General features: G+C 49.5%; 2 protein-coding genes across 2 annotated transcripts; both read left to right on the top strand.

Annotated features, from left to right (window-relative positions):
• Nucleotides 1-5848: 5848 nt before the first annotated feature.
• On the top strand, nt 5849-6270 carry LOC145974250 (uncharacterized). The gene is made up of 2 exons (XM_083104053.1): nt 5849-5982; nt 6102-6270. Exons 1-2 carry the CDS (start codon nt 5849-5851, stop codon nt 6268-6270), a joined length of 303 nt encoding a protein of 100 aa, XP_082960179.1.
• Nucleotides 6271-7859: 1589 nt separating this feature from the next.
• On the top strand, nt 7860-8324 carry LOC145974249 (uncharacterized). The gene has a single exon (XM_083104051.1). The coding sequence runs from the start codon at nt 7860-7862 to the stop codon at nt 8322-8324; it is 465 nt and encodes a 154-aa protein (XP_082960177.1).
• The last annotated feature ends 5159 nt before the right edge of the window (nt 8325-13483 follow it).

Below are 13483 nucleotides of genomic sequence, written 5' to 3'. Positions count from 1 at the left end.
AGCGACACCTCCCCCCTCTCTGTCGGAGGTGGAGGGCCCCATTCGGGGAGTTTGTACTGGGAGGCGACTCTCGGCCAATACAGGCGTCCGTCCAGTGGGGATTACCCCTCCCACTATAAATAAGCGTAGGTACGCGCGTTTGCATATACAAGGTGTCCCATTTTAATCGATCAACCCGAATAACTTTTTTAATTTTGATTGTAGAAAAAACGTTTCAGACAAAATTTATATGGTGTCAAGAGGGACATAAGATGGTGACAATTAATTGACCTTGGATGGTCTCTCGAAGGTCACGCGAAAGACCTTTAATTTCTCAAATAGAACCCCTTATTTTTCATTACACATTCTTGTAGCTTATCTCGAGAGATTTCCAAAACACTATAATAAAATATTTTTCCCTCAAGTACTTTTTGAGTTATAAGGTTTGAAATCATTTCTTAATTTTACATAAATCATAAAATATCTTGCAAAATATTCATTTTTCGATTATCTTACCTCAATACTTTTATATACAAAATAATGAGAGGAATCAACTCCATTTGAGAAAATGAAGGTAACTTTCGCGTGACCTTCGAAAGACCATCCAAGGTCAAATAATTGTCACCATCTTATGTCCTCCTTGAAGCCATATAACTTTTGTCTGAAATGTTTTTTTCTACAATCAAAATTAAAAAAGTTATTCGGGGTAATCGATTAAAATGGGACACCCTGTATATATAGCGGTCACGGCATGTCGAGGACGCTATATATAGAATCAATTCCCTGACAGAGAGGGAGCCGAGGAGGTAGACGACGGGGCTACGGCCCCGAAGTCTATTAAATCATTGACCACTTGGCCCTCTCCGTGGTACGCCACCTTGTCGTGGTGGAGAGGCTCGGGTGATCCTACGATCAGCTGTGGTAGTACCGAGGGTTCAACCCTCGGGAGGGCCGGCGGGGAGGATCACTCGCTTAGAGCGTACCAGGACACTCGGCTTTGCCCAGGGAACAGTTCGTCCCCAAAGGGTCTCGGTGCGACGGAGGAAGCAGCGGATGAGTGTCCATGGGAGGAAACCCCCCCATTGGTCTCCCTTCGCTGCCAGCCGCCAGAGCCGCTCGGACGTATTCCGAGGTCAGGGTCTGGCGACGAGAGCTTAGGTATCCGGTGACCGCCGCGACCGTTCCCCCTTCCGAAGCGGCGGTCACCGGGACGGTGTTTTTCCCCAGGTCTGGAGGATCTGGGGAGGGCAAACAGCTCGTCGCCACGGCGGGTAAGACGGGATAGGGGAGCGGCCGCCCCGTCCCAACCGTCCGTGGGGCCCCCTGGGTGGCGCCGTCCGCTGCGGTACTCACAAAATCGGAGGCGTGAGGCCGAAAGCTCATGGAGGCGTTAAAACTTCCATGGGTCAGTAAGGGAGTCCTGTACCGGCGATGCCTATGGCCGCCGACCCGATGCATATCCTTCCCCCCTGGGGAAACTCAGGGCCCCCGTCGGGGGTGTTGCCGGTCACGTTTCGGGATACCTCCGGCGGGGTGAGGGTACACCCGGGAAGGGGAGCCGCAGCGGGTCGTGGGATGAATTTAGAAATGGAGAAGAACAACATTTTTACACCAATCCAACAAAACAAAAATAAAAATAAAAATAATAAGGAAGAGGCGGAAGAGGAAACGATTACGGCTACACGCCTGCCGTCTCCAGCGAGGCCCGATAGATCAACTCGATCTACCAGATCCTCGTTGGGCTTGAAAGCGCGGACGGATAGGGGGTTGAGCAGATCAACCTCCTATGAGATCAAGGATTCCAAGATCGTCCTTCGAGACATCCTGAAGGTCGACCTGGATCTTCACTTGATACAGAGGAGTGAGGGTACCGAGTCAATACTCGGTTCAAGTGAGGAGGTACTAACCTCCTCCCCAGTTATGAGTGGCGAGAACAGTGGAAGCAAAAAAAAGGGTAATATCCTAGGATACCGCCCCCACAGTCACTCAACATCTCCTGCCGCCTCAGGAGACCTCTGCCAGGACGACTGGCCTGGCGAAAGGCAAAGAAGGGGATATGGAGAGTGGGGAGGAAACGGAAGTTATAGATATGGAGGAAGATTCTCTAGATGAGATGGAAGGAGTAAAGGAAGATATAAAGAGAGGTAGAGGGCGCCCTTCAACCACATGCAAGCATGTAGGAAGGAAGGAAAAGGAGGAGGAAAAGGCCCGGAAAAGGAAGGAGGAGGAGTTGGAGAAAAGAGCCCAAGCGGTCCTAAGCTCCGACCCCCCGAGGGGAAAAAATGGGAGAGGGCACAAGATCAGGTTCAGGAGATGGAGGAGGAGCTCTCTATGGCCCCGACCGTGGATATTTCCGCGCAAGTTATGGAGCAGTCTGTCCTTATATACAAGATAGCAGAATAAGATAAAAGGGAGCCTCGTTGCACAACTCCGCCGGGCGGCTATGACCAACTTGGCTGCTGTAAATTTCATTGCAACGAGGGCCCGTGAAACGGGCCAAGGTGAGCTCTCTGAAATACGAAGAGAGCTGGAGCAGCTACGAAGGGAGAATTGGGAGTTGTGTAAGCAAGTGGAACGTCTCAAGCGCGGGGAGAGCTCCCGAGCTATTATCCCACCCCTGGATTCCCGAAAATCCCGCACAAAAGTCTCTTCGAGGGGTAAAAGGAAAAAGTATCAGATGAGCTCTGATACAGACTCGGAAGAGGAAGAGAGGAAAGTTGCCCCCCCCCCTGCAACAAAAATGTCAACAAGGAAGGGAGGGATACCCTCTCCTTCCCCATTGATATCCTCCTCCCGTCAGCATGCCACAGTGCTGCGGGAGGGGAGGGGGAGTGAGAGCCGTGATGTGGAGATGGCCCTTTCTAATAAACCGGCTCGGACCATACAAGGCCCGCCGATAAAAGGGAGGCCCAGGCTCCTTTCAATAGACCTCCCTGGGATGAGCAAGGAGGAAATGTAGCGCTACAATCGACTCCTGGAGGAAATGGAGGCGCTCCAAGTAACGGCTGCCGGAAGGGCGGCGGGGGCCGCTCCCCCCCTTTTTTTCCGGTGATCCAGTCCCTGCCAAGAGGTCCCTCATCACGGGGGGGAGAGGTAGTAACCTCCCTCCCTCAGGGGACCTCAAAGACAGGGACGACTCCGATGAGTCGTTATAACCACATCTCCACCTCTGTCATCGAGGAGCAGGCACGAGCCTCCACCTCTCGGAGGGGAGATGGAACGACCATCGGAGGGCTCCTCCCCCTGCGTCCGTTAAGGCGGCGCGGGAGTGGCTCATTGGTGCACAGTACAATTGGACACGTTGCAATTGCACACCGTGCTATTAGACACATAAGATTGCGCACCGTTCGATTGGACACGTTACATTTGCCCACCGTTCAATTGGACACAGTTCTTTTGCGCACAGTTCTTTTGCCCACAGTTCTTTTGCGCACATTTACTTTTGCCCACATTACTTTTGCCCACATTACTTTTGCGCACATTACTTTTGCCCACAGTTCAATTGCGCACATACACTTTTTCATGCGAAGGGAGGTTCCACATGTGTTTGTAACGGGGTGGGGGGGACGGGGGGCGGGTGTGCAGCAGTGCGTGTACTTTGGAACGCAAACTGGGATTCCACATGGGTTTATATAAATTGTGGGCAAAAGTAACGTGGGCAAAAGTAATGTGGGCAAAAGTAATGTGCGCAAAAGAACTGTGCGCAAAAGAACTGTGTCCAATTGAACGGTGAGCAAATGTAACGTGTCCAATCGAACGGTGCGCAAAAGAACTGTCTAATAGCACGGTGTGCAATTGTAACGTGTCCAATTGTACTGTGCGCAAATGAAGGCTTCTCAGGCGGCGCAGGGGAGCGAGCCAGGAAGGAAAAAGAAAAAGAAGAAGAAAAAGGGTAAGAGGGCCCCTGCAACAGGGGGATCCCCCACCATTGGAATAGCGTAAGCCCCGGACGAAGCAAAAGAAGGTAAAGCCTTCCCGCATCCGCAAGGAGCCCGCGACCCTTGTGCAGGGAATGCGGAAACCTCAAGAGACGAGGGCCTCTACGACTACCAAAGCCACCCCACAAATACAGCGTGTTGCAGAAGAGGGGTGGACAATGGTGGAAGGGAAGAAAAGGAAGGGCAGTGACAGAAGCGGGGACTCGAATAAGTGCGGGAATACCGCACAAAACCCGGTCTCCGCAAAGAAGGGAGGCAATGGAAAACCCACTGCCTCCCAATCCCTGCCACTGACCAACTCCTCTCCCACCCATGTCTCTTCCCAGAGGCAAGGAAAAGGGAAGAGAAAGAGAGCGCCAGGGACGGCGGCGGTGGTGATCACCTGCAAGGCAGGTGATTATCGAGCCAATCTCCAGCACGCCGTCAAAAATAATAATTGGACGGAGCTGGAGATTGGCGGAATGACGGCCAGACGGGTATTGACGGGGGCCCAAATCTACCTCCTCCCACATACATCCCTATCTTTCTCTGGAGGCCTGCCCTGGCCCTATCTTAGGGTCCATCCGCCACTGCTATTTGGTACAGTGGGGATTTTATTATATACTAGAGGGATCTTGGGGGATGTGATCACTCTACGGCGTTGTGCTCGTCGGTGCCGTTTCATACGGAAGGCCAGTCGGAAGCCAGCATGCACGCGAATACCTCCACCGGCACTTATTTGGTCAGCGAGCGACCTTTCCAAGGATCCTCCGTGGCAATCGGCATTGCATCCATCGAGCGAGATACCAACATCGCTCTGGAGTCGCATATCACTGTGTTAAAAAAAGCAGCATTAGGTGTGAGGTCTGGATAGCTCAGTGGTCTAGAGCAGTTGCCCGGAAAGCGAAAGACTCGAGTTCGATTCCCGATCCAGCCACTTACGCCTCACATATTTTTCTAGTCTGCGAATATTGTTTTCTAGCAATTATTCGTTAGGTTGAAAAATGTGTGAATGGTCTCTCCACAGGATATGCGTCAATGCCGTTGCCATGGATGGATTCTGTCGCTCGTTGATTAAATGGGCGTAAAGACACGTCCGACCTCCTCCCACATACATCCCTATCTTTCTCTAAGGTAAAGGGCCCCGAAAATGCTAAAAGGCCGATGCGCTGGCCGTGCGCTTGCGGGAGGTGATGGCGGGGAGGGACGGAGTCCGCATCACGCGTCCCACAATGATAGCGGAGATAAGGATCCGCGACTTGGACGAATCAATCGAACCGGGTCAGGTCGCGGATGCCATATCCAGAGCCGGGAACTGCCTCCCTAGATGATATAACAACTGGGATGGTGCAGTTCACCTTCTGTGCCGACAGAGGTATGGGCCCTTTCTAGGTGCGATGTCCAGTGGCCGTCGCCAATAAGATGGTGGCGGCCAAGAAACTCAGGGTGGGTTGGGTGAATACTCGAGTAAAAGCACTGGAGCCGAGGTTGCTCCAGTGCTACCGATGCCTGGAGAAGGGGCATGTGCAGGCGCAATGCAGGGGCGGCACCGATCGTGCCGCCTGCTGCTACAGATGCGGAAAGGAGGGACATATAGCCCGGGATTGCAGATCCGCGGCCAAATGCCCCGTATGCGCAAGCTTGAGGCGCCCCGATGGCCATAAAGCGGGGTCGCATGCCTGCACGGCCCCCAAGAGAAAGGCCAGGGATAGAGCTACCCAGCCCACCCCCTTTCCCCGGACCACACCGGTCCTTAGTGGGGAGAGTTCTGGCAGCGGCAGTGGGGAGGGGATCCACCCGAGAAAGGTGGGGATGAAATAGATGGAGAACCTCCCTCCACTCCCACAACGGCAGAAGAGGGAATATCCCTCGGTCTGTTCCCCTCCCATGCCGAGGGAGGAAAGCAACCCCATGGAGGCGGAGCCGGAGGAGCCAAGCAGCCATAAATAAATATGGCTGTGAGGCTTCTCCAGGCAAATCTGAACCACGCTCGTCGGGCCCAAGATCTTTTCTGTCACGGTCTTGACGAGCGTGGTATTTGGCTGGGAATCGTCGCCGAGCCGTACCGAATGACGGCGGCTCGGCGGTGATCGTGAGGAACGCCACCTTCAAATCCCCTCCCCTCAAATTAATAGAGAAAGGGAGGGGATATGTGGCAGCTGAGTGGGGATCTACCACATGCATCGCATGCTATGCCCCTCCTAGATGGAGCCTCATTGAGTTCACCGACTACCTGGAGCGGCTGGGGGTGATAGCAACCAATGTTGCCCCTAGACCGCTCCTTGTGGCCGGGGATCTTAACACCAAGTCCCCGGCCTGGGGTAGTCCGGCCGAAAGCCCTAGAGGCGAAACTTTAAGGGAGTGGGTGGAGTAACTCGGTCTTTGTATACTAAACGAAGACCGAGTGGGCACCTGTGTGCATCACAATGGGGAGTCGATAGTCGGCATCACGGTTGGCTCGCCGGCGATGGCGCGCACAATCAGTGGCTGGCGTGTCGTTACAGACACCGAGACTCTCTCCGATCATCTTTATATTCAGATGAACATCGGGGGGGGGGGTCTCGGGCCGGCCGGTGCATCGCCCACTCCAAGGGGGAAGCGAGATGCGTAGGTGGACCCTCACGAAACTAGATGAGGAGGCCCTCGAGACGGCCCTCACGGCGGTCTCCTGGACGGGAGACGAATAAGAGTGGGGGCGGGACATTCCACAGGCAGTGGAATGGCTCCGGGGCACAATGTAGCAGGTGTGTGATGCCGCCATGCCCCGGACTAAGTCCTGCCCCCGACGACGGGCGGCGTATTGGTGGACGGACAAGATTGCGACACTACGCACCTCGTCAGTCCAAGCCCGCCGTGTCCTCAAAAGGACCCGCCGCCGTGGGGGGGGGGGGAGCGAGGAAGAAGCCCTCGCGGAGTATAGGGCGGCAAGAGCCGCCCTGGCCTGGGCCATCCAGAAGTCCAGGGCAAGTTGCTGGGAGGAGATGCTCTCCTCCCTCAACGACGACCCGTGGGGCGTCCATACAAGCTTGTTATGAACAAGCACCGAGCATGGGCGCCCCCAGTGACGGAGACCTTGGAGCCTTCCATTCTCGACCAAGTAGTGGACACCCTATTTCCTCAGATGGGGGAGGGGTCTACCCTGGAGTGGGGCCTCAACGAAGAGAGGCCCCAAGACTCCACGGAGGATGTGGAGGTATCCGGGGAGGAGCTTGTCCGAGCCGTCCGGCGTATTGGGTCACGTAAGGCTCCGGGACCGGACGGCATTCCGCGCAGGCTCTGGCCCTGGACTTCATGAGTGAGAGAATGAGGCGACTCTTCTCCGAGTGCCTCAGACAAGGGGTGTTCCCCCAAGAATGGAAAAGGGCCAAGCTGGTTCTTCTCCTCAAGGAAGGCAAGGAACCAAACTCTCCTTCGGCATACAGGCCTATTTGCCTGCTGGACGAGGTGGGAAAGATTCTCGAGAGAATCATAGCGACCCGTCTCGTCTGGCATTTGTCCCGGGAGGGGTGCGGTCTCCACGAGAAACAATATGACTTCCGTGAGGGGAAGTCCACGATCGACGCGATCAAGCGAGTTCGTTCCCTCACGGAGGCCGTCGTGAAGGACGGCGAAGTGGGGTTGGCGGTATCATTGGATATCGCCAACGCCTTCAATTCCCTGCCGTGAGATAGAGTGGGGGATGCCCTTAAGCACCATGGGGTCCCCCGCTACCTCGTTGAGATCATCAACGCATACTTCCGGGACCGCGAGCTGGAGTTCATCAACAAAGATGGACTCCAAGGCCGAAGGAGGGTACGCTGTGGGGTCCCACAGGGATCCATACTTGGCCCCTTATTGTGGGACCTCGCTTTTGACAGCGTCCTTCGCCTTCCTATCCCCCGGGACTGCCATGTCTGCTATGCAGACGACACGTTAGTGGTAGCCACCGGGGATGAATAGGGGAACATCACCGCCCGGGTCGAAATGGCAGTGGCCTGCGTGGTGCGCAAGATAACCGACCTGGGTCTTTGGGTGGCTGCTCTCAAAACAGAGGCGCTGAGATTCTTCGGCCGCGCCTCCAGAAAGCCACCCGAGATTAGACTCCAGGTCGGTGACACTTCAGTCCTGATAGGAGACCGGCTAAAATACTTCGGTCTCCTACTGGATGGTTCGTGGAGATTTGGATATCACTTCGATGTCCTAGCCCCCAAGGTACAAAGGGTAGCTATGGCCCTTGCCCATATTTTATCCAACCTTAGGGCCCGGATGGTCGTGTCCGCCGCATATATATCGGTCGCCCTTTACGGGGCGCCCATATGGGCCGATGAACTCGCGGCCATGCGAAGCGCCGTTACAAAGTTTCGGCGCATTCACCGAAGCATGGCCGCGAGGGTGACTAGGGCGTACCGGACGGTGTCGCATGCGGCGGTCACAGTGTTGGCGGGGTGACCACCGTTGGAGTTCCTCGCTCGTATGTGAAAAGAAGTATACGAGCAAGAGGGAGAGCTCCGACGGGAGCACAACATCCTCACCCTGCCACCTAGGACGAAGAAGGCCATCCGACTCCACGCCCGACAGTCCATGATGGAGAGGTGGTGCGCACCTCTCCGACCCGCAAACTGCAAGTCAACGGACTGTCGGGGCCATACGGCCCTGTCTCAATGAATGGGCCCAGGGCGAAGTGACCTTTCGCATGACACAGGTGCTCACTGGACATGGCTGTTTTGGTGAGTACCTGTGTCGCATCAAGCGGGAGCGCATCACGCAGTGCCACCACTGCCGCGAGGAGAAGGACACGGCGCAGCACACCCTGGCGGAATGCCAGGAGTGGGAAGAGCTGCGCTGTACCCTTATAGAGAAGGTCGGGCCTGACCTCTCGCTGCCGATCTTGATACCAAAAATGATCGGCAGCGATGAGTATTGGAAGGTGGTCGCCTCCTTCTGCGAATAAGTAATGTCGCAGAAGGAGGCGGCAGAAAGGATCCGCCGCCAGGAACAGGCGGTGGAGGAAGCGGCTGCGGCCGCGGCGGAGGCGGCATCAGCCACTGAGTCTGAATCGGACAGTGGTGATAGCGCTATGAATGAGGACAGCGAGGAGGAGGATAGTGAGGGGGAGGGGCCAGGCGAGAACAACGCCTGCGTCTACTCCCCCTCTCTACCGGCCGCACAGGACGGCCTAGTAAGAGGAGAGGGGAGCTGAGGACAAGGGGGGAGGTAAGCGAACAATTATAGGTTTGCAGAACACCTTCCCCCACTTCTCCGCAGAACGGGAAGAATGGGATAGGGGGAACACTGTTCCTCCCACCCAGGAGCTCACTACAAGTGAGTCGAGGAAGGGGGGAGTCTCTCTATCTCATATTGAGAGGCTCCCCCGGTACGAGAAAAGATGACGGAGGAGGAGAAGCTCCCACCCCTATTTGAAAAACGGGAGCAAGGACATGAGAGCAAGGAGGTGATCGCTGGGTACGGGAGACCAGGACGTCACGGCCGTGGTCATCCCCCCAGCGACTCCCTCGGAGGGATAATGGCGGCTCACTCTGCTGATCCCAATAGAGCCGGCTGCCCTTTACCTCGCGCGTTAACAGGTCCCGGAGTTGATGGCCGAATCTTCACCCCCTCGGGGGGCAGAGGGAGCCTCAGCACCGGGATCGCGGGGGGGCCGGGCCTCGAGCGGGAATACTCGAGACCCGACCCCGCCTCCCGCCGGCGGGAGGCGTGAGATGGCGGTGTGGCCCCGCTGTCTCACGTGTTAGGGAATGACCGGGGGGACCTTCTGTCCCCCCAGGGATGGAGGCCCGAAAGTGACCGACGATGTCTTCCGGTCACGACGGGCCAAGCGAGGGAGGACAAAAGGGGTGGCGCTCTGAAGTGTTAGCTAGTTCCGGGGCATCACCCCTCCTCCCAATCGCATGGAATGGCCACCCCAGGGGTTTTAGTGGGTACCTCCGTTAAATAGAAGAAGTCCCACATAACCTTTACTCCCTCCCCGGGGAGTGAAGGTATCCATAAAGGATTTCCCCTGGGTTAAAAAAAATGGATAGGGAGCACACCAACAATGAAAAAAATTCATATTAATATATGTCCTATTTGACCTTGTTACAAAGTTACAGGACGTTTAATATTTAAACCTAACCGGCAAATCAGGGTATTTCGCAATATGTAATATCTTTCAGATGTAGGCAAGCCTGTTGTATATCCTGACTTTGGGGATGTCACACGAACGACCGTACGTTGGGGTTTACATATTTACCATTGTTCTCGTGGTAGGAACGGTCGTGAAGCCTCTTGCGTTAGATGGTAAAAGGCCTAAATTTCCTAAAACTTCAATTACCTGACCTACTGGAAGATGTTACACTGGATATTGTTTGTGGTTTATGCATGACGGTACATCACCTCACTTCAGTCGAGTAGCCAGACAATTCTTAAGGCCAGAGCACAGACTTTTGCATAACGCATAACGCATAGTGCATAACGTAATGCACGGCAACGCACAGACTTGTGCATAAGGCATAAGACTTTTGCATTACCTTAACCTTAAAGTTTTGGATACTCAGTCAATATCACCAATATACGCATCTGTAAATATTTGTATAATTATATCTGTAATTTTATCTGTGTAATTGCATTGATATATATCTGTGTGTGTATGTTTCGTAAGTGAAATATTAATTTAATTAAAATATTAATTTAATTTAATTAATATAAATGTAGATATTCATATTGAATGAAAATTTAAAGAGTATTATTAACAATTCTTTGTATAAAACTGTGTTAAATGTAACTGTGTTAAACTGTGTTAAACTGTATAAAACTTTGTTAAATGTAACTGTGTAAAAATAAAGTAATATATGATAAATTGATAAAATAATATGACAAAAAGAATATGCGAATAGTTATTTGTTATCTATGTATTTTTGTATTTCTAGGTCTTAAATTATTTAATAAGACATCGCGGACATCACAATTGCCATGAACCTAAATGATGATTTTCTTATTTTGTCTTTTTTGCAATTATGCTTATTGGCATTGTTACAAAAAAGATATCGGAGAAAAAGGTGGTTAAAACGGAGATGGTGGGTGAGACCCATAAATGTTGCACGTCCTATATATGAGTCATTCTTTTACAAACCGAACGGTTTTTGACCGACCCATTGCTAAATCGCTTCATAATTTTTTGACGTGTTCTAGATATACAAAATGAGTGAACACGTGTATCGGGATTTTTTTTTAAATTTTTTTCGAAAAATATCGGGATTTTAAATTTTAACGCGATGCATTTCATGGTCATTTTCAAATCGCCGTATCTCCGGTAAATTTTAACGAAACAAAAAGGTTTTTTTTTATTTTAAAGCTAAAAACATCAGTTTTCTCGTAAAATTGATGTCCCTGATGTAATTTGAAAAATCACTATTGTTTATAACAAATAAATTGTTTAAAGTTAGTTTAAACAACCGCTCGCCATAGATACGAAATTGTAAAAAATACCATTGAATTCTTCGTCAAATTTCCTAAAAGAAAAGTATTTTTCGAGAATGGACACTTTATTTTTACTATCCCAAATAAAATAAAACTTCCGCTGCGCGACGCCCCGCTGAGCTGTGTCGCGCCGCCGCCGCGCCGAACCGGCCGGCGGGCGCGTGACAAGTACCGCACCAACATTTTTGCTTTATCTGTGATATATACTATAACGATTTGTTATACTATTTGGTCAATTTCAATATTTGTCAAGAAATAAGAAACAATTATTAATTATTAATATCTCTCATACTTTTTTCAGTGCTTTATAAAGAAACATATATTAATTAAAGGTTTTTAGTTATTGTCGTTTGGATTCTTGAATGATTTTATATATAGAATATCTTTATCTTTAAATATATTTAAAATAAGTTTCGTTTACTGCAATAATTCGTATATGAAGTTAATAAATTGTTTTAAAGGAGTGTTACGCATTTAGTTTTTGGATCAATAATTAAGGTAATGAAAAAATAATTATTGCTTAAAATTTATGTTATTTGTTGTCATTTATTTCATGATTTTTACAACTGTAACTTTTTCAGAAAGTGAAAATAATTTGACATGTAATGTTGTTAATGTTGCGGGAATGACGCAGTGATAATATAATGTCCCTTTCACTGTTTTTGATAACTGAAAACGTGGTGTTAATTTTTCTTCTTCCTGGTTGTACTGATTAGTTGTGAAGTAATTACAGTGAATATTCGGTAAAGCTTCCGTTGCCCAAAGGAATAGTTCTTTGGGTGTTTGAATGGGATTATCGATTCGTTGTAAGCTTGCTCGGGCAGCGAGCCTTTTTAAGGTTCCACCTAATCCATCACATGGTCCTTTTCCATGCGATGTGGGGAAAAAATGTCACTCTGCTGCGATGTTAAAATCCTGCATGTGATGACTTAGATTTATGAAATTTTTTCGGTTTTTATACTGAGCACTTGCTCCATCCGAGAAGTATATAATTTTTTTAACTGTTGGTAGGTTCTGTTTTATAAATTCTACAATTTTCGACTGAAAAAGATGTACCGCAATGGTGTCATGATTCAAACATTCTGATATTGATACAAGGCTTTTCATTTTCAATTCATTTTTTTCGTTTTTATAATAGATGGCAGTGGGATGAACGGTGGCCTGGTCATTGTTCCAATGAACACCTTGTATTGCGTTTTGCACTACGAATGCGTAATTCTCCGAGAAGTCTAAAATTACGATGCATTCGTTTGACTTTAAATTTTCTTTTTTAGAATTTAAAAATTCGTTTTGTTTTTTTACTACATAGGAATGACGTAATAATTTCTTAAGTCCATCTGTTAAAATCTGTAAGAATTCATCAACAGGCGATACTACAGTTTGTAGTGTAGTTCGGTCGACGTGTGTCCATTGCTTGTAAGTTACGAAGTCGATATAATTTTCATCAAAAATGTTTTCCAACTCTTGTATTAAATCATTTGTTCCCGGACATGCGGAGCAGGTACCCATGTAGCAGTTGGTAGATGGAGGGTTGCATATAATTTTATTTAAGCAATCATGATAAGTTTGAATGGGTTGCGGACAATCAACTGTAAGCCGTTTAAAATTTGCACCGTCAATTAATAATTTTACATTTTCATGTATGGAACACACACAGACTGAATGCATGCCACTTGCTCCGGCTAAGATGCATTGTTTTGGCCGTAAAGATGCAAATTTCGAAAAGCTGCACTTCACTTCATAATTACTTTCTTTAAATGCACGATGCAATTCTTTTAAATTATTTAAAAGTAATTTTTTTTGATGTCTTGTTCCATCTATTTTCACCGATACGTAATCCTTTAGTCCTGGCATTATTCGACTGAATTCGTCCGATTGATAAAAGGCAATTATTCTATTAATTACGTTCTCTTTTAATGTCGGATGACTTTTTGGATTTGGTCCTTCTAAAATACCTTTTTGTACGGCAATCGTCTTTGCTACTTCAATCATATGCCTTGTAGCAGTTGGAAAATATTCTTTAATTTTCAGATAAGACTATTGGTGAACTATGGTTAAAATTTTTACTTTCATTGTTCGGTCTGATGTTGAAGTAAATTTTTCTTGTATAACTTTTAACATACATGTTTTTT

The sequence above is a fragment of the Camponotus vicinus genome, unplaced genomic scaffold (assembly GCF_025532165.1).
Source record: "Camponotus vicinus isolate PSW18456_S1 unplaced genomic scaffold, iyCamVici1.0 SCAF_7, whole genome shotgun sequence".
NCBI lineage: Eukaryota > Metazoa > Arthropoda > Insecta > Hymenoptera > Formicidae > Camponotus > Camponotus vicinus.
The sequence above is the reverse complement of the archived record's forward strand: the minus strand, read 5'-3'. Positions and strand labels throughout refer to the sequence as shown.